General features: G+C 35.2%; 1 protein-coding gene and 1 pseudogene across 3 annotated transcripts; one reads left to right on the forward strand and one right to left on the reverse strand.

Moving 5' to 3' along the window:
- Positions 1 to 414: 414 nt before the first annotated feature.
- Positions 415 to 1,858, forward strand: LOC111314304 (deacetoxyvindoline 4-hydroxylase-like; annotated as a pseudogene). The gene is made up of 3 exons (XR_016332284.1): positions 415 to 920; positions 999 to 1,317; positions 1,452 to 1,858. The product of XR_016332284.1 is annotated as a deacetoxyvindoline 4-hydroxylase-like (transcript).
- A 168-nt stretch (positions 1,859 to 2,026) lies between these two features.
- On the reverse strand, positions 2,027 to 8,899 carry LOC111314303 (transcription factor bHLH155-like). 2 transcript variants are annotated; one of them, XR_016332283.1, is made up of 11 exons: positions 7,983 to 8,899; positions 7,149 to 7,319; positions 6,747 to 6,831; positions 6,598 to 6,639; positions 6,162 to 6,221; positions 5,555 to 5,674; positions 4,226 to 5,428; positions 4,025 to 4,121; positions 3,484 to 3,624; positions 2,907 to 3,032; positions 2,027 to 2,345 (listed from the first exon to the last, which is right to left on the reverse strand). XR_016332283.1 is itself a non-coding variant. In XM_089752077.1 (11 exons), exons 1-11 carry the CDS (start codon positions 8,090 to 8,092, stop codon positions 2,265 to 2,267), a joined length of 2,241 nt encoding a protein of 746 aa, XP_089608203.1. In that variant the 5' UTR covers positions 8,093 to 8,899; the 3' UTR covers positions 2,027 to 2,264. The 2 variants fall into 2 exon arrangements, 1 of the variants encoding a protein (XP_089608203.1); XM_089752077.1 differs by having other exon boundaries at positions 4,025 to 4,126.
- Positions 8,900 to 13,472: the final 4,573 nt, after the last annotated feature.

The following is a 13,472-nucleotide window of genomic DNA, read 5'->3' on the forward strand; positions in this document are numbered from 1 at the left end:
AATGGCGGCTAATCTTAGGAAAAACATTATATTTAATCTGCCTATGAATGAAAGATCTGCGTAATAACGTATCGAGATTGTAATTTCCAAGGAAACGACAAATGCGGGTATCTCGCTTCGTTTGGCCTTTTTCCATTACTCATTTCCTTTTCAACATTTGTATAATACTATTGTTACTACTAATATCAAAGCTTAAAGGTATTTGTTCTTACCGATTTCTTTCATTCATTCATGCATCCAAGATATTTGTACCCTTCTCATGCATGAAGGGTCACTACCCAGTGCTCCGTTTAAAGGCCATTCTTTTCATTCAGTCCAACCATCATTGCCCTCTCCTTTTTTCACCTTAAATGGTCACAATCAACAGCTAAAATTAGCCCCTCCCAATCTCCTTCAGTTAGTTCCAGCTATCATCTGTTGACATGGAAGTCTTTTCTGAAGAGGGTTCAAATTATGAAAGAGCAAAGGAAGTGAAGGACTTCGATGAAACTAAAGCAGGGGTTAGAGGATTTCTTGACCCTGGTGCTGTCAAGATTCCCAAGCTCTTCATCCATCCGCTGGAAAAGCTGCAAAGCTCTAGTGCTAATAGTTCTAGAACAGTTTGTTTCCAAGTTCCAGTAATAGATCTGGAAGGCTTTGAAGCTAGTCGAAGGAAGGAGATATTGAATGGAATCCTTCAAGTAGTTAACCATGAAGTTCCTTTTTGCATCATGGATGGCATGCTAGCAGGCGTACGCTCATTCCATGAACAACCAAAGGATGTGAAGATGAAATGGTACTCGCGGGATTGTTAGCATCCTGCTAGGTATTTCAGCAATGGAGATCTCCTTGTAAGCAGGAGCGGCGAACTGGAGGGGTTCGATAGCATTTGATTTCCATAATAGCCAACTAGACCCCCAAAATTTTCCTCCAATATGCAGGTACTATAAGAAATGCAATTTAAGCATCAAGTGTGTAACAAGAGATACAAACTCAGAAATTTTGAATTACTTTCGCAGGGAAGCTGTAAGGGAATACGTAAAACACATGATCGAGCTAACAAAGGACACTATCTGAACTTCTATCAGAGGCCTTGGGGTTTCATAGTGACTACCTTCCCAGCATGGGATGCACGGAAACCGTCATTAGCGTGCCACTACTACCCTGCTTGCCCCGAGCCAGACTTGACATTGGTTGCAACCAAGCATTAAGACCCATCTTTCCAGACCATTCTGCTTCAAGACAATATCTGAGGCCTCCAAGTTCATCAAAGTAACTGGGTTGATGTTCCTTTTCTTCCAGGCGCTTTTGTGATTAACATTTGGCGACTTCATTCAGGTATAGTCTTATAATTATCACTATATTGTAATTCTTCTACATAAAAGATGCAAAAGCACATATGTACACGTGCAAGCTCTCTTTTTTCCCTAGTCTAGAATGACAAATTAGGGTTATCTTTTCTCCTTTATTAGCTCATCACGAATGACAAATTCAAAAGCGTGCAGCATAGACTGCTAGCAGGATAAGTACCAAGGGCATCGATGGTACTACCTCAGGAAAGATGGGCACATTTAAACCATAGAGTGCTAGCAGGTCAAGTACCAAGCACGTTAAATAATTTAAACCATATGCACCAATAAATGAGCTTCTGACAGAAAGTAATCCACGTCTATACTGGGAAACTCATGTCACCTATATACTGAAACCCATATGTCCTATTTCAGGGCCAAAGGTCTGGATGAAAACTCAAGCCTTCCTCATTTTAAATTGCAATAACCTCATGATGCATGATACCACAAGTTCATCATTTTGAGAAGCACTAATATAAAGTAGTCTGTAATTTAGCTAATGACGTTCTATGATATCAATTTTTCTTTCTCATGTGCAATGGCTCCTTTGATGGTTAATGTTAAAGCTACATGTTCACAATTAAGAGCCAAAGTTTAAAGCAGATGCGGATGGAAAATATCGAGCTAAGCACCCCAGATTGGAGTATCATCGAAACTTGCAAATAACTGATGATGTGTAGTGTAAATTGGGAAAGACGGAAGAAAATGATAGATGGCATTTCCACAAACTATGAAAAGCAGAAGCAAAAATTTCTTCGCAAATTGTTTCTTAGGCATACTTGCTCTCCTTTTCCCCTACTTTAAATATTTTTTAGGGAATGGGAGACCAAGGCATGAGGCAAAAACCATAGAGCCAACCAAAAATCACAAACCACTCACAATATTTTACAGTAGGAGCCAATGTTAGTGCCTCCAAGAGGTGAAAAGCCATTGCAGCTAGCTTGCACCCTTGGATTGCAAAATTTGCACAAGTGACCATAAGATATCCATTCTATGCATAACTCTGTTGTTCTGCCCCTGCAACGTGTTCATAATTGGAAATTAGTTTATAAAATGGAAACAAAGTTAAAAGAGGATTAAAAAAAACTGAATTATTTGGCACTTACAAATGTAGTTCATACATGCATGGAGTTTAGGAGGTATAGCTTATAATAGATTCAATGTATAAATTTCATACATATCAAAAGGAAGTCATTGACATGTTTCATTAGCATCCCATCAGCATGTTTTGTGCAGGCAAATAACCAATGGAACACACAGATCACAGCCACAAATGCAAAGACAAAATGATTCAACACAAGATGTTGAACATGTCCCCTTGATTTCTATTTTTTTCATTAACACAAATTGCTTCCATTAGTGCATGCAATTTATGCATCAATGTTCAGCATCCAGCATGTAGGAGATGGAACTTTGAAAACTTACAAATTTACAAGAAATGCTTGGATGTTGTGGCTGGCAAATACTAAACTATTAAAGGTGGTAATTGAGATGCCCAAATGGTCCCATAGAAGGGCAATCAAATTCATGTGTAAGCCTTAATATGCCAGATAATTAATCCGGGAGAATAAATCCTACCTCAACCACAAAACATATCCAAGTCTCCTCCCCATGTGCTTCTGTAACCCCTTTTAAAATTGTCAGGCCCAAGCTTCTGATGGCCTCCGCTATCTCAAGAAAATGACTACATTCCTTGCACATCATCTGCATGGATCAACTAGAACACTTTAACACTAATAATAAACCAAAAAAAAAGAGTAAAAAGTAAAGTCTCATCTTTTCTTTTTTTAAAAAAAAAATTGGGTACAAATTCTCATCTTTGACTGTATGAAAACTACCATGGTGTCATATTTTCAGATTATCACTCTTTGTTATTCACTTAATTCTTTTAGTTTTCTGACATCTTTCTGAATTATGATACCAGTGAAATAATGAACAAATTCCCTAATTGAACATATACTAAGGGGTGAATCCGCCAATGAAATCATAAACTTAGCAAACAATGACCTTAACCAGTGAAATAATGAACACAATTTCGTAAACTAACATACACTAATAAGTGAACTTACCAATGAAATCATAAACTTAGCAAACAATAACTATAACGATACCAACAGGAACAGTTCTCATGAACCTGCACAGACTCTATACATACCTCTACAAGCATCTGCCCATTTTTGTTTATATTCTCCACTACTATTGAGCAAACTTTTAGATGGCTTCCCACTTCCACTGCCCAGCTTGAACCATGTTCATAATTGGATGATCCTAGCATGCCAGCTCCCTTGTGATGCATCTACAAAATCAGTAATATAATATGTCAACCAATAGAAGAAAAAAAAGTAGGCTCTTTCCAATGGTGAGTGTTTCCACTACATCTAATTTATTATATATCAACAAGTTCAAACAAATTTTGCAGTAAGAGGGGCTTGAAAATTTTACTGTAAAATTTGTGACAACACTTGATTTCAACAAGTGTTCAGTAATTATGTTGCCATTTCATGACAAACGAAAAGAATCTATACAAATATGTCTACAAGCCTCACAGGTGAAAGCCCCTCAAAAAATTCCAATAGAACTCAAATGACATCATTTAGTTCCTATACCCCAAGACTCAAACAGATGATGGAGATCTATTCAGTTTCTAATTTACTAAGCCAAAAGATCATTAACCAGTAAACTGCCTGGGCCTTTACCTTTGGTTCAGCACATTTACCGAGCTTGTCAGCATGCTTAGTGATGCCTTGCAGAAAGACCATGTGCTTGATTGTGCGCTCCAGCAATGAATCAATACTGCACTGCAGATTTTTCATGAAATTTTAGCAGACTGACATTTGTAAGGGTGGAAACAGCAATCATCAGAATCAAACACTCATCTGAATAGCAAGAAAGTTTACCTTTGCTCCATTGGGCACAAGATCCCTTAGCTCCTTAATACGATCTTGAATGAGTTGCCTGTCCCTTGGTCTAGGCCTGGGATTTTCACCAGGTCTAGCCCTCTTTCTGTTGGTCTTAGCTGGCTCTAAAGACCTCTCATGCTGCTCACTGCAATTGCTAGGGCAAGCAGAAGAAAATCCTTTTGAAGGCATTGCACCACATAACTCTGATGAATTCAGGCACTGCTGTGTGTTGTCTTCCGCAAGAGAGGACTCATTAATTGAATAACCAGCTGAATTAATAGTAAGTTTAGTTTGGCTTGAAGGCTCTGGTGTATTTCCAGTTGTCAACAGTGATGCTGCTGATCTGCAAAATGATCTCTCACTTTTGATATCACTGCCACTATTGCAAACATTTGCCACTACAGCTTCTAGGAGATTCTCTGAACCATATTCAAAATTTAACTGGCTGCTTCTCATCCCCTCTACCATTTCGATATTAGCTCCAGCTTCGGTATTCTCTGCCAGCCGATCAGCATAGATACCCTTTCTCAGAAAAGCTGGTCCAAGTGCTTCATAAAGTTCACAGCCAGCAGAAAACTTTAAGGAAGTGTTTATTGAGTCCAAGTCACTTAAATCATTTTGATTCCCCAACTTCTTCATGTCCTTTCGAAATTTCATGTCAGAAAATTTGGGTATCTCCAACACCTTATTTCGATAAGAACTCAAACCATCCGACTTAACCGTATCCCTAAGTGTAGTGTGAAGGAAGTTTGAGTAGCATGAATGATCAACTCCATACTTTTCAGCTTGAAGTGCAGCATTAAATGAATTTAAACTACCAACAAATGGATTGTTCACATAGACATTTTCTGGTCCCAAACTTGAATTTTTCCACCCACTGGTCTCTCCTTTGCATACCCCATTGTTTATAAAGTTCCCCCCCAACTGATTTTGATGCTCCAAATTGGAAACATTTGATCTTCTTGTCAGTAATTTAGCACTCTCATCACTTCCTGCTGAGGGTAGCCCAAGCCCTTCATGCTTATTTTCCACTTCGCCTGCCCCTTTGAGATGATTACTAGACAGTGGAAGAACAAAAGAATTATCACTGTACTTTTGGTGATCTGAAAACTCAGGCAACAAAACATCTGGCACTTCTTTGTCTACAGCTTTATCTAAAGGGATAATTTCTGAATCTAATAGTTTTGAAGGTAAATCTGGCTGCAAAATGAAGATCCATAAATATTATTACCATAAACATATGCACATGTAATTTTGTGCAAGGTTGCTTTCATATACACACACGCTGAAATGCAGAAAGAGGGAGAAAGAGAGAGAGAATTATACCTCAAATAATGAACCCTTCATGCTACATTCTATTGGACTGGCAATATGCCCTACAGAAGAATCTTGAAGAGGAAAAAAAACATCTCTAATGTGATTCACCAGCTTCACATCCTCAAATACCTGCTCCATTCAAATAAATAATACCTAGATATAAACGCAGCCTAGGATTTGGCCATATTAAGACATACTTTAATAACTCTTAATCATGTTAAAAATGCCTTTAACAAATTAAGGCATGAGTGTTTCTTAACCATAATTTTCAGTGTACTCCATCCAAAATAAACATAAAGCATAGAGTTGATAATTCTGAGAAGCAAAAGAATTCAACAACTAATAGAAATGCTGAAGAAATGCATCAAAATTACAAGGACAAAGCCACACAAAATATTACATTTTCAGAAGCCAACTACTTTATTGACACAGCTTCAAAAGTGGATAATATCTTTCATTTGAGCAAGATATATTCGTATAAAACAAAAATCTTAGAAGGTTAAAGATATCCACCCCAGAACCCCTAAAAAAGTTGCACAAACTTCAGCTTAAAGTAAATAAATTGATAACCATTCGTAAAGTACAAATGCACCAAAATAAATGGAACTCATCTTACTTTATTTAAGGAGCCAAGCTGCACAACTCCATGGGGAACAACAGCAACAACAACAATGGTCTACAAGGCAAAATGAAAATTACTTCTATTAACAGGGTAACCAAATATATAGGGAAGGAAAATAAAATTTAGGTAAAAGACAATTCTAGACAACATTATGAAAGTGCATTTACTTCCAAACTCTCCAGAAGACAAATTAAGAGAGTTAAGACTTACATTCACTTTATGCTAAGGCTAAATAAACTAACACAAGAAATTGTAAATGTGAAGTGGAATAAAATGCCTTCATTCAAAATGCAGGCTCTACCAAAAAAGTTTTGACCTTTGACCAAACATAATCAGTTATTGACTTCCATGTGTTGAACCATGGTAATCATCACAACTAAAATACATTGCACTCGAAATATTCTTCAGAGGGGGGAAAATGCATGCATACCCTGATCCCTGCCGCAAACTGACTTTGCCAACCATCATAGAACTGAAATTCAAACCCAATTAAGGAAGAAAAAAGTGTATGAGAGAAATGGAAACAAAATCAACTCTGAAACAGTATGTTTGCTACCATTACTTGGTAAAGTTCCTTACCTCAAACAATGAGCAGGAGCTATTAACATGCTTATCTGCAAATATCCACTGATGTTTTCCAGAAACTGCCACTTTTCCAACAATCCTGTAAAACAAGGGAAGAATACTAATTGGAGTTTGTTGCATAGGCTACATGTACTTGTTAATTACCCACTTCTATTACAATTCAGAAATTTGATTCTTATCATAATCATAACCAAAATCAAAACAGATTTTTGTAAAACTGAGATTGTTTCATCAGTGCATACTTAAGCAAAAAAAAATGCAAGAGGATTGAAGGGGTAACAAGACCCTATCTTCGACCCATTGCATCCTGGTATCATATTTCTTTAACTATTGCATGAAAAATGCCAAAAAATACCAAACACTGAACAACATATTTATCAGTGGATTGAGCCATACCCTTCCCCTAGAGAATGTACATGATAAGACATCTTTGCCACAGCTAAACCAAGGGGGTCATGTGAATAATATCCACTGTGCAAGCGTTCTAATGTGTTAGGGAAACAATTATTCTCCGAAGGATCATGTTGGTCATGATTGTCATAGTATGCATCCTCCCAAGTCAGCACCCTGCAAGAAGTTCAATACTGAGAATGGTACTCAAGCAAACACATCAATGTATTATCACCAAAGGCCAGCTTATTATCCCACAGAATTAAAGGTAAAACAAAGCAACTATTAATTTACTCTCTTACTCTTCTGATAATCTCAGTATGATACTCCAAGAGCTAACAAACATAGAAAAAATAATTGATCCCTGAACTAATCAACTGGTATTGGCCTATTTTTTGTCTTTTTCATTATAAAAAAGGGAATTAAAAGAAAACTAAAAAGTAAGTATGTTCATTTCAGGAACTTCTGCGAAGTTGGCAGCTTGTAATTAAATACTACTCATAAAGGGTAAATGAGAAGGAAAAAAACAGGTGTGAATTATATCCTATGCCAATTCCAGGGGTCAAAGCCATTCCAAACTAACTTAAAACATCTCAATTATACCACAAATTCAAAAATTAACCAAAACCTTAATTCATCTTAGATAATAAACTCCAAATAATTAGATGCAGATGCACACAGACTCGGAAATAGCTGACCTCAAGGAACATAACAATATGTTCATAACCTTTTTTGTAATCTACGCTAAAAACAAGCACACTGCAAATTAATGAATTAAACAAATATAATGATCAAATTAAAAGAAACAAAAAAAAGTTACGAAAGAGGAAGTTTACTGACATTCGAGCTCGATGCTTAAGCTTCCAAAAAACAGCATATTTCCACTCAGTATTGAGACAGAGACTTCTCAGTATCCGGCGCAACCCACTGCTACTTGAACTGCTACCCATCTCAATCCCTCCTCAAAAGGAAACCAACTTTTTATTCTGTTCAAAAAGGTCCCCACTCCACCTACAAACAACAAAATCACCCCCAACCTAAGTTTTTCTTTGTTTGCAGTAAAGCCCCTAGCTTCCTCTGTAAGAGCCTCTTCCAGCCTGTTTTCTCCTCAACCCCGCTCGCGGTTTAATCGGCGGTCCAACCGTTGCCAGTAACAAACTATTCGTTCCCATTCCCTCTCCGGCCAAGGGAAAGAAAAACAGAAAAAGAAGCGATATTTTAAAAGGTTTCGTCGCAGATGCCGATTACAAGATCAAACTCGCGAGATCAATCATGAAACTCTCGTCGCAATAAACACCGCTACAGATGCTGCATTTAGCCATCGTTCTTTTTTTTTTTTTGCTACAAAAAGATGAAAACTTTTTTAAATCGTTGAAGAGACAAAGAGAAACTATATAGCGCGACAAAGATTTTGCAGAAACACCTAGCTTATATCCGACGACATGGATCGTTGAACTCGTTTAAGATCAATTTTTTCTCAACAAATTAGCGACGAAATTTTTTTATTTTCAACAAGAATTGAACTACAAACTAAGTAGAAGAAGAAAAATAGAAGATCAAAGCTTAACGGACTCTTCGAAGGAGTAGCTTTCAACAAAGTCGAATTCAAATCTCGGCTACATTTGTTGCCATTTTTATTTTGCTTTCCACCGCTTTTTCCTCTTTTTTTTTTTTTTTTGTGGTAACCAAAAGAGAAAATAGCGACGGTTTTTTTCGTTTCGATGCTTTTTTTTTTTTTTTGTTAATAAATCAGCAGCGTTTTTGACGAAACTGGACGCGGCGTAACTTTATAACCTGCGCATCGTTGAGGCTTCTTTGTTAATCCACGCACGCGGCGCATTCTAGGGCTCTCCACGAGATTAATGCAATTATTTGAGAGATTTTTTTAAATAACAAAAGTTTTCTCAATTTTATTACTTTATTTATATAAAATTCTATACTTTTATTTTTTATTTATATTCAAATTTTTAAATTTTTAATTTATATATAAATAAATCATTAACAAAAATATTTTTTAAAATAAATATTTTATTTAAATATAAATAAAAAATAATTTTTTAAATATAATAAAATTACAAAAATTATTTAAATAAATAAAATAATTAAAAGCCAAAAAAATAAAGTAGAGTAATTTAAAATTTTTTTAATATTATAATTTTTTTGGCGTGAAAGGAGAAAGGGGAGGAGATTTTGAGGGGGGAAGACGTGCATGTATTTATGAAAATGGGGAAATTGAGTACACTTTCTAACAAGTGTGTGATTTTATGGCCAACAAAATGATTTCCCAAAGAATTGAATATGCATCTTATCTTTCCATAGTCCATCCATGCCAAATTTTTCTTTTTCATCTTTCTTTTCATTTATGCTCCAACCATTAACCCCTGTCTTCAATGCCTCCCTAACTTTTTTTTTCCTTCAATATGTCTAATTAAAAGAGTCTTTTTTTTTAGGGTTCATGTTATATATATGCTTTTTTCAATATGTATGACATGTTCATCAGTTTTTTTAGCTTCTTGCACCGCACCAACTCAACATCAGTTTTCCAATCCCATTACATGTCTTTGCAGTCTGATCATTGCCATTCATTTCTAATCATTTTCTTCCTCTTTTTTAAGCTCATTATTTTTCCCATTTCTGTCATTAAATAAGAGGGAGTCTGGCCAAAATTTACTCACCATCAAAAACAAGAATACAAGTAAACCATTTTTTCTTAAAAAAAAAAAAAAGTTAAAGTGCCTTTTTAATTTTAAAAATTGTTTTCATTTTGCAGTTTTATTCACACTTTAAAATATACTAATAAGTGTAAATAACTAAAATTGCAAATGATTCATTATTTCAGGTTCTAGCTATAACTGAGCTAATAGATAAAAAATATATATGTCTAGATTTCCTCAATTATTTTTGGAACCCTGTTTCCTCAATTATTGGCCATGAATAACTTGTTTTGTATTTGACAGAAGAAAGAGGTGAAAGCAAACTTGCTGTCCATTGTGACTTGTTGCTATCATCCAAAAGTTTTCTTGGTCAAAAGATCAACTTATCAAGATCATCATGCAAAAATTTGACCATTAGTTATCTTTGCTTTTGCTATTTAATGCCAATCAAACCATTGAAAATGCTTTAGCTATTGGTTTTTTAGATGGAAATTGAATTGATTTCCATGATGAATTAATTTCAGCCAAGGATTTTTAATGTTGAACGTATAGAAATAGAATCAACTAGCTTATGCATGAATAATTAGCTGAGAATATACAGTGACTTAAATGATAAAGTCATTTTCTCTTGTAGGCAAGAATAGTGAAAGAAAATGAGTAGGCTCATGAATGCATAGAGACAAAGGAGAATGATGTCTTCTCCATCTTTATTATCCTCATTTTCTCTCAAATACTTGATTATTTCTAATCTCTTATTGAATAAGCCCATTACACCTTTTCTCTCTTTCTCTCTCTCATTCTTTTCTCCCCATATGAGGTGGTAAGCGTCATGTAATGGTGCAAAATGTAAAGAAAAAAAAATTGGTGTGTCAACAAAAGAGTTCATTGGCAAAGAGAAGAGTTTTTTTAATCAAAATTTAATATTTTGAAAAATATTTCAAAAATAAAATTTTAAATGTACTAAATCAACATAATAGAATGTCTTTAGATCATCCAAAAATATATTAAGTTGAGAGAAAATATGGAGATATTTAATTATATTATATTTAAAAAATTAGAGTAACAATTAATTAATTGATTAATATTTTAAATTTTTTTCAATTTGCATGTATGGCTAGATTCCAAGGCTGCCTTTTATCATTTCTATCAGCTCTAATTTATTCTTGCTCTTTGTTTTTAGCTTTCTTGGAAGAGGGTTGGGAAACCATAATCATCTCAAGCAGATCTTGTAGCTTAGCTTTTTACTAACATGTAATCTAGGACGATGACTTGTTAGTCTCCAGAGTCATGAGTGACCTCTCTTCTGTCTCTCAGGTCAATATAGATGGGCGTGAAAATGGAACACCCATTCGAAATCCAATGTTTACAGATGATTTCTGTGTGACCCTAGTGGCCATCACCCTGAATAAAATTATCCTTTCTTAGAGATTTAGAGGATGCTGCCTTTAACCCTTTCTTCAACAAAACTTCAAAGCTTGCTTTAACATGGACAAGAGTCAACTCGGCTGAGCAAGCCACCCCCCCCCCCCCCCCCCCACACACACACACACCAAAAAAAAAGTTTCATTGCTCAGTTGGTGCCAAAATGGCAGCAATCTTTCTCGAGTTCATCAGCTCAGTTACTCAACTCAAACTCAGTTTATGTCTCGTGATGGCCCAATAAATCTATGGATGGGGAATCTAATGATGATTAGCATTTGCGATTAAGATCTGTTTTGGTTTTATTATAATATAGTTTATGCAGAATAGTTCATCTGTCAATTAAAATGCATTTCTTAACGTAAGAGGAACTATAATCAAAGTTAAGAGTAGCAGTAAACTTCCATTATGTTAATTTGGACAAGGTTTTTACTACAATGATTGAAAGATAAAAAGTATAATTACTTTAGGTTAAACTTTCAGGGAAGGAAAAATCGGGCAAAGGGGAAGGAAAGTAGGAAACCCTTTTGATCGGATATCAGTATAGTAAATCATGTGATACAGAATGATAGGATTGGTCTGAAAAAGTATTGATTTCCTACCCACCATGGAAGGTGCAAGATGCTTGGAACCCACTTGTAATTCTGGTAAGATTAGGTGCTTAATCCCATTTGAACGTACACTTGGTGGATAAGGTACTCTTAGTGACATTTGTCATTCATTTTAAATACTTTATCAGTTTAAAAATCTCAGACTTAATATCACGGAAAACCTCTAAAATAATGAAATATTTAATGTGATATTTAAATTTTAAAATTTTTTAATAAGATACTTGAATAATAATTTTATTAATAAATATGATAATTAAAAGATTATTTATTTTTCATATGTGATTATTTAGAGTTAATCAAATTAAAAGTGAGTATCATATTAATTAAAAAATGCATAATTTATATCTCATACTAAAATTTTTTAAAATTTAATAAAATATTAAATATTTTATTATAATTCAACATTACTGGTGACATTAACCTAAGGACGGATAACCTGAATAAAATCTGATAATTTCTCCTATGTAGGTTATTTTTTACACTTCTCTCACATTGTTCTCTGCATTTCTTTATCAGAATGAATTCTGTTCATCCTTTGGTACGAAACTTTCCACATCAACCAAACTGCAAGTTGTTGGGAGCCTCAAGAATTTGTATGCTTGCAGAATCAACAAATGCCATTTCAGAAGAGCCGGCAATTCTCCTTTAATCTTATACCAGTAACCATAATGTCTTTTTCGTTGACTATTAAGACATTCTTTTTTAACCATCTCTTTTCCTCCAAATGACATGACAGCATAATTACTCAGTTATGCTTTATATTTGTGCAAACAGCAAACAGCAATAATAATACAAGGGGAATAATAATAATAATAAAAGAAGTCCGACTGTGATCAGCTTATTCCATGGCAACAATAAAATTAAAGAGATTAATGAGCGAATGTTCCCCCTTGGAGACAAGGACATTTCCAAATTATCCCAAAAAAATTTTTTTTTGACCAAATACATTTACTCAACTGTTTTATCAATACGCATAGCTAAAACACTTGCAGATATGTGCCCAACAGACAGATCATTAGACCAAGCTATTGCACTGTGACTAACCACCAAGCAACTCTTGTCCTTGCCAAGATTGTTTGTCCCAACTCAGTGGTTGGCATTCTCAGCTTTGCCATACCTGATAATCTGCAAGCAATGTGACAATACACGCTTTTGAAATTGCAGCAGTGACATTAAAAAGTTGTTTGGAATTCGAGGCTGCTTTGGCAGGAAAGTCTTACATAAGCAGTGACCTAATAAACTAGTGAGAGGGAAAGCGACCTGTGCCCATTTTAAAAGGTGACATGGTCCAACCAAACACACTATGTACAAGCCGTTTCCAGTTCACATTTGCATCTTTAGCAAACCAGACATCCAAAGTCTAAACTGCAAAAGTTCACTATCAATTCCCTTTAGATAATCTTTCATTACAAATCATTGGCTTCTTTGACTTTTTTCTCATGGAACATAAAAGGGTTAGGCTTTCACATGCAGTTATAAGGCCCTAATGTTTGGTGAAAATGGGATTCGATCTCAAGTTGTTGCATAACTGGCACCTTTCAAATGGAGTATAAACCATCATCATTGATGTTAGGGCTTTAGAGAACCCAAGGGTTACACTGGGCCTGGTCATGGCAGGCAATGGTTTATGTTCATGAATTGAACTG

This window comes from Durio zibethinus, chromosome 23 (assembly GCF_047325235.1).
Source record: "Durio zibethinus cultivar Kanyao isolate XHJ-2024 chromosome 23, ASM4732523v1, whole genome shotgun sequence".
Lineage (NCBI taxonomy): Eukaryota > Viridiplantae > Streptophyta > Magnoliopsida > Malvales > Malvaceae > Durio > Durio zibethinus.

What these genes read in the sequence shown, in the direction of transcription:
- LOC111314303 (XM_089752077.1), bottom strand. Translation starts at nt 8,092, where the DNA reads ATGGGTAGCAGTTCAAGTAGCAGTGGGTTGCGCCGGATACTGAGAAGT. An exon ending in GTACATTCTCTAGGGGAAGG is followed by an intron (nt 6,832 to 7,148) that starts GTATGGCTCAAT and finishes CTTGTTTTACAG; the next exon opens with GATTGTTGGAAAAGTGGCAG. An exon ending in ATGGGCAGATGCTTGTAGAG is followed by an intron (nt 3,033 to 3,483) that starts GTATGTATAGAG and finishes TGATCCATGCAG; the next exon opens with ATGATGTGCAAGGAATGTAG.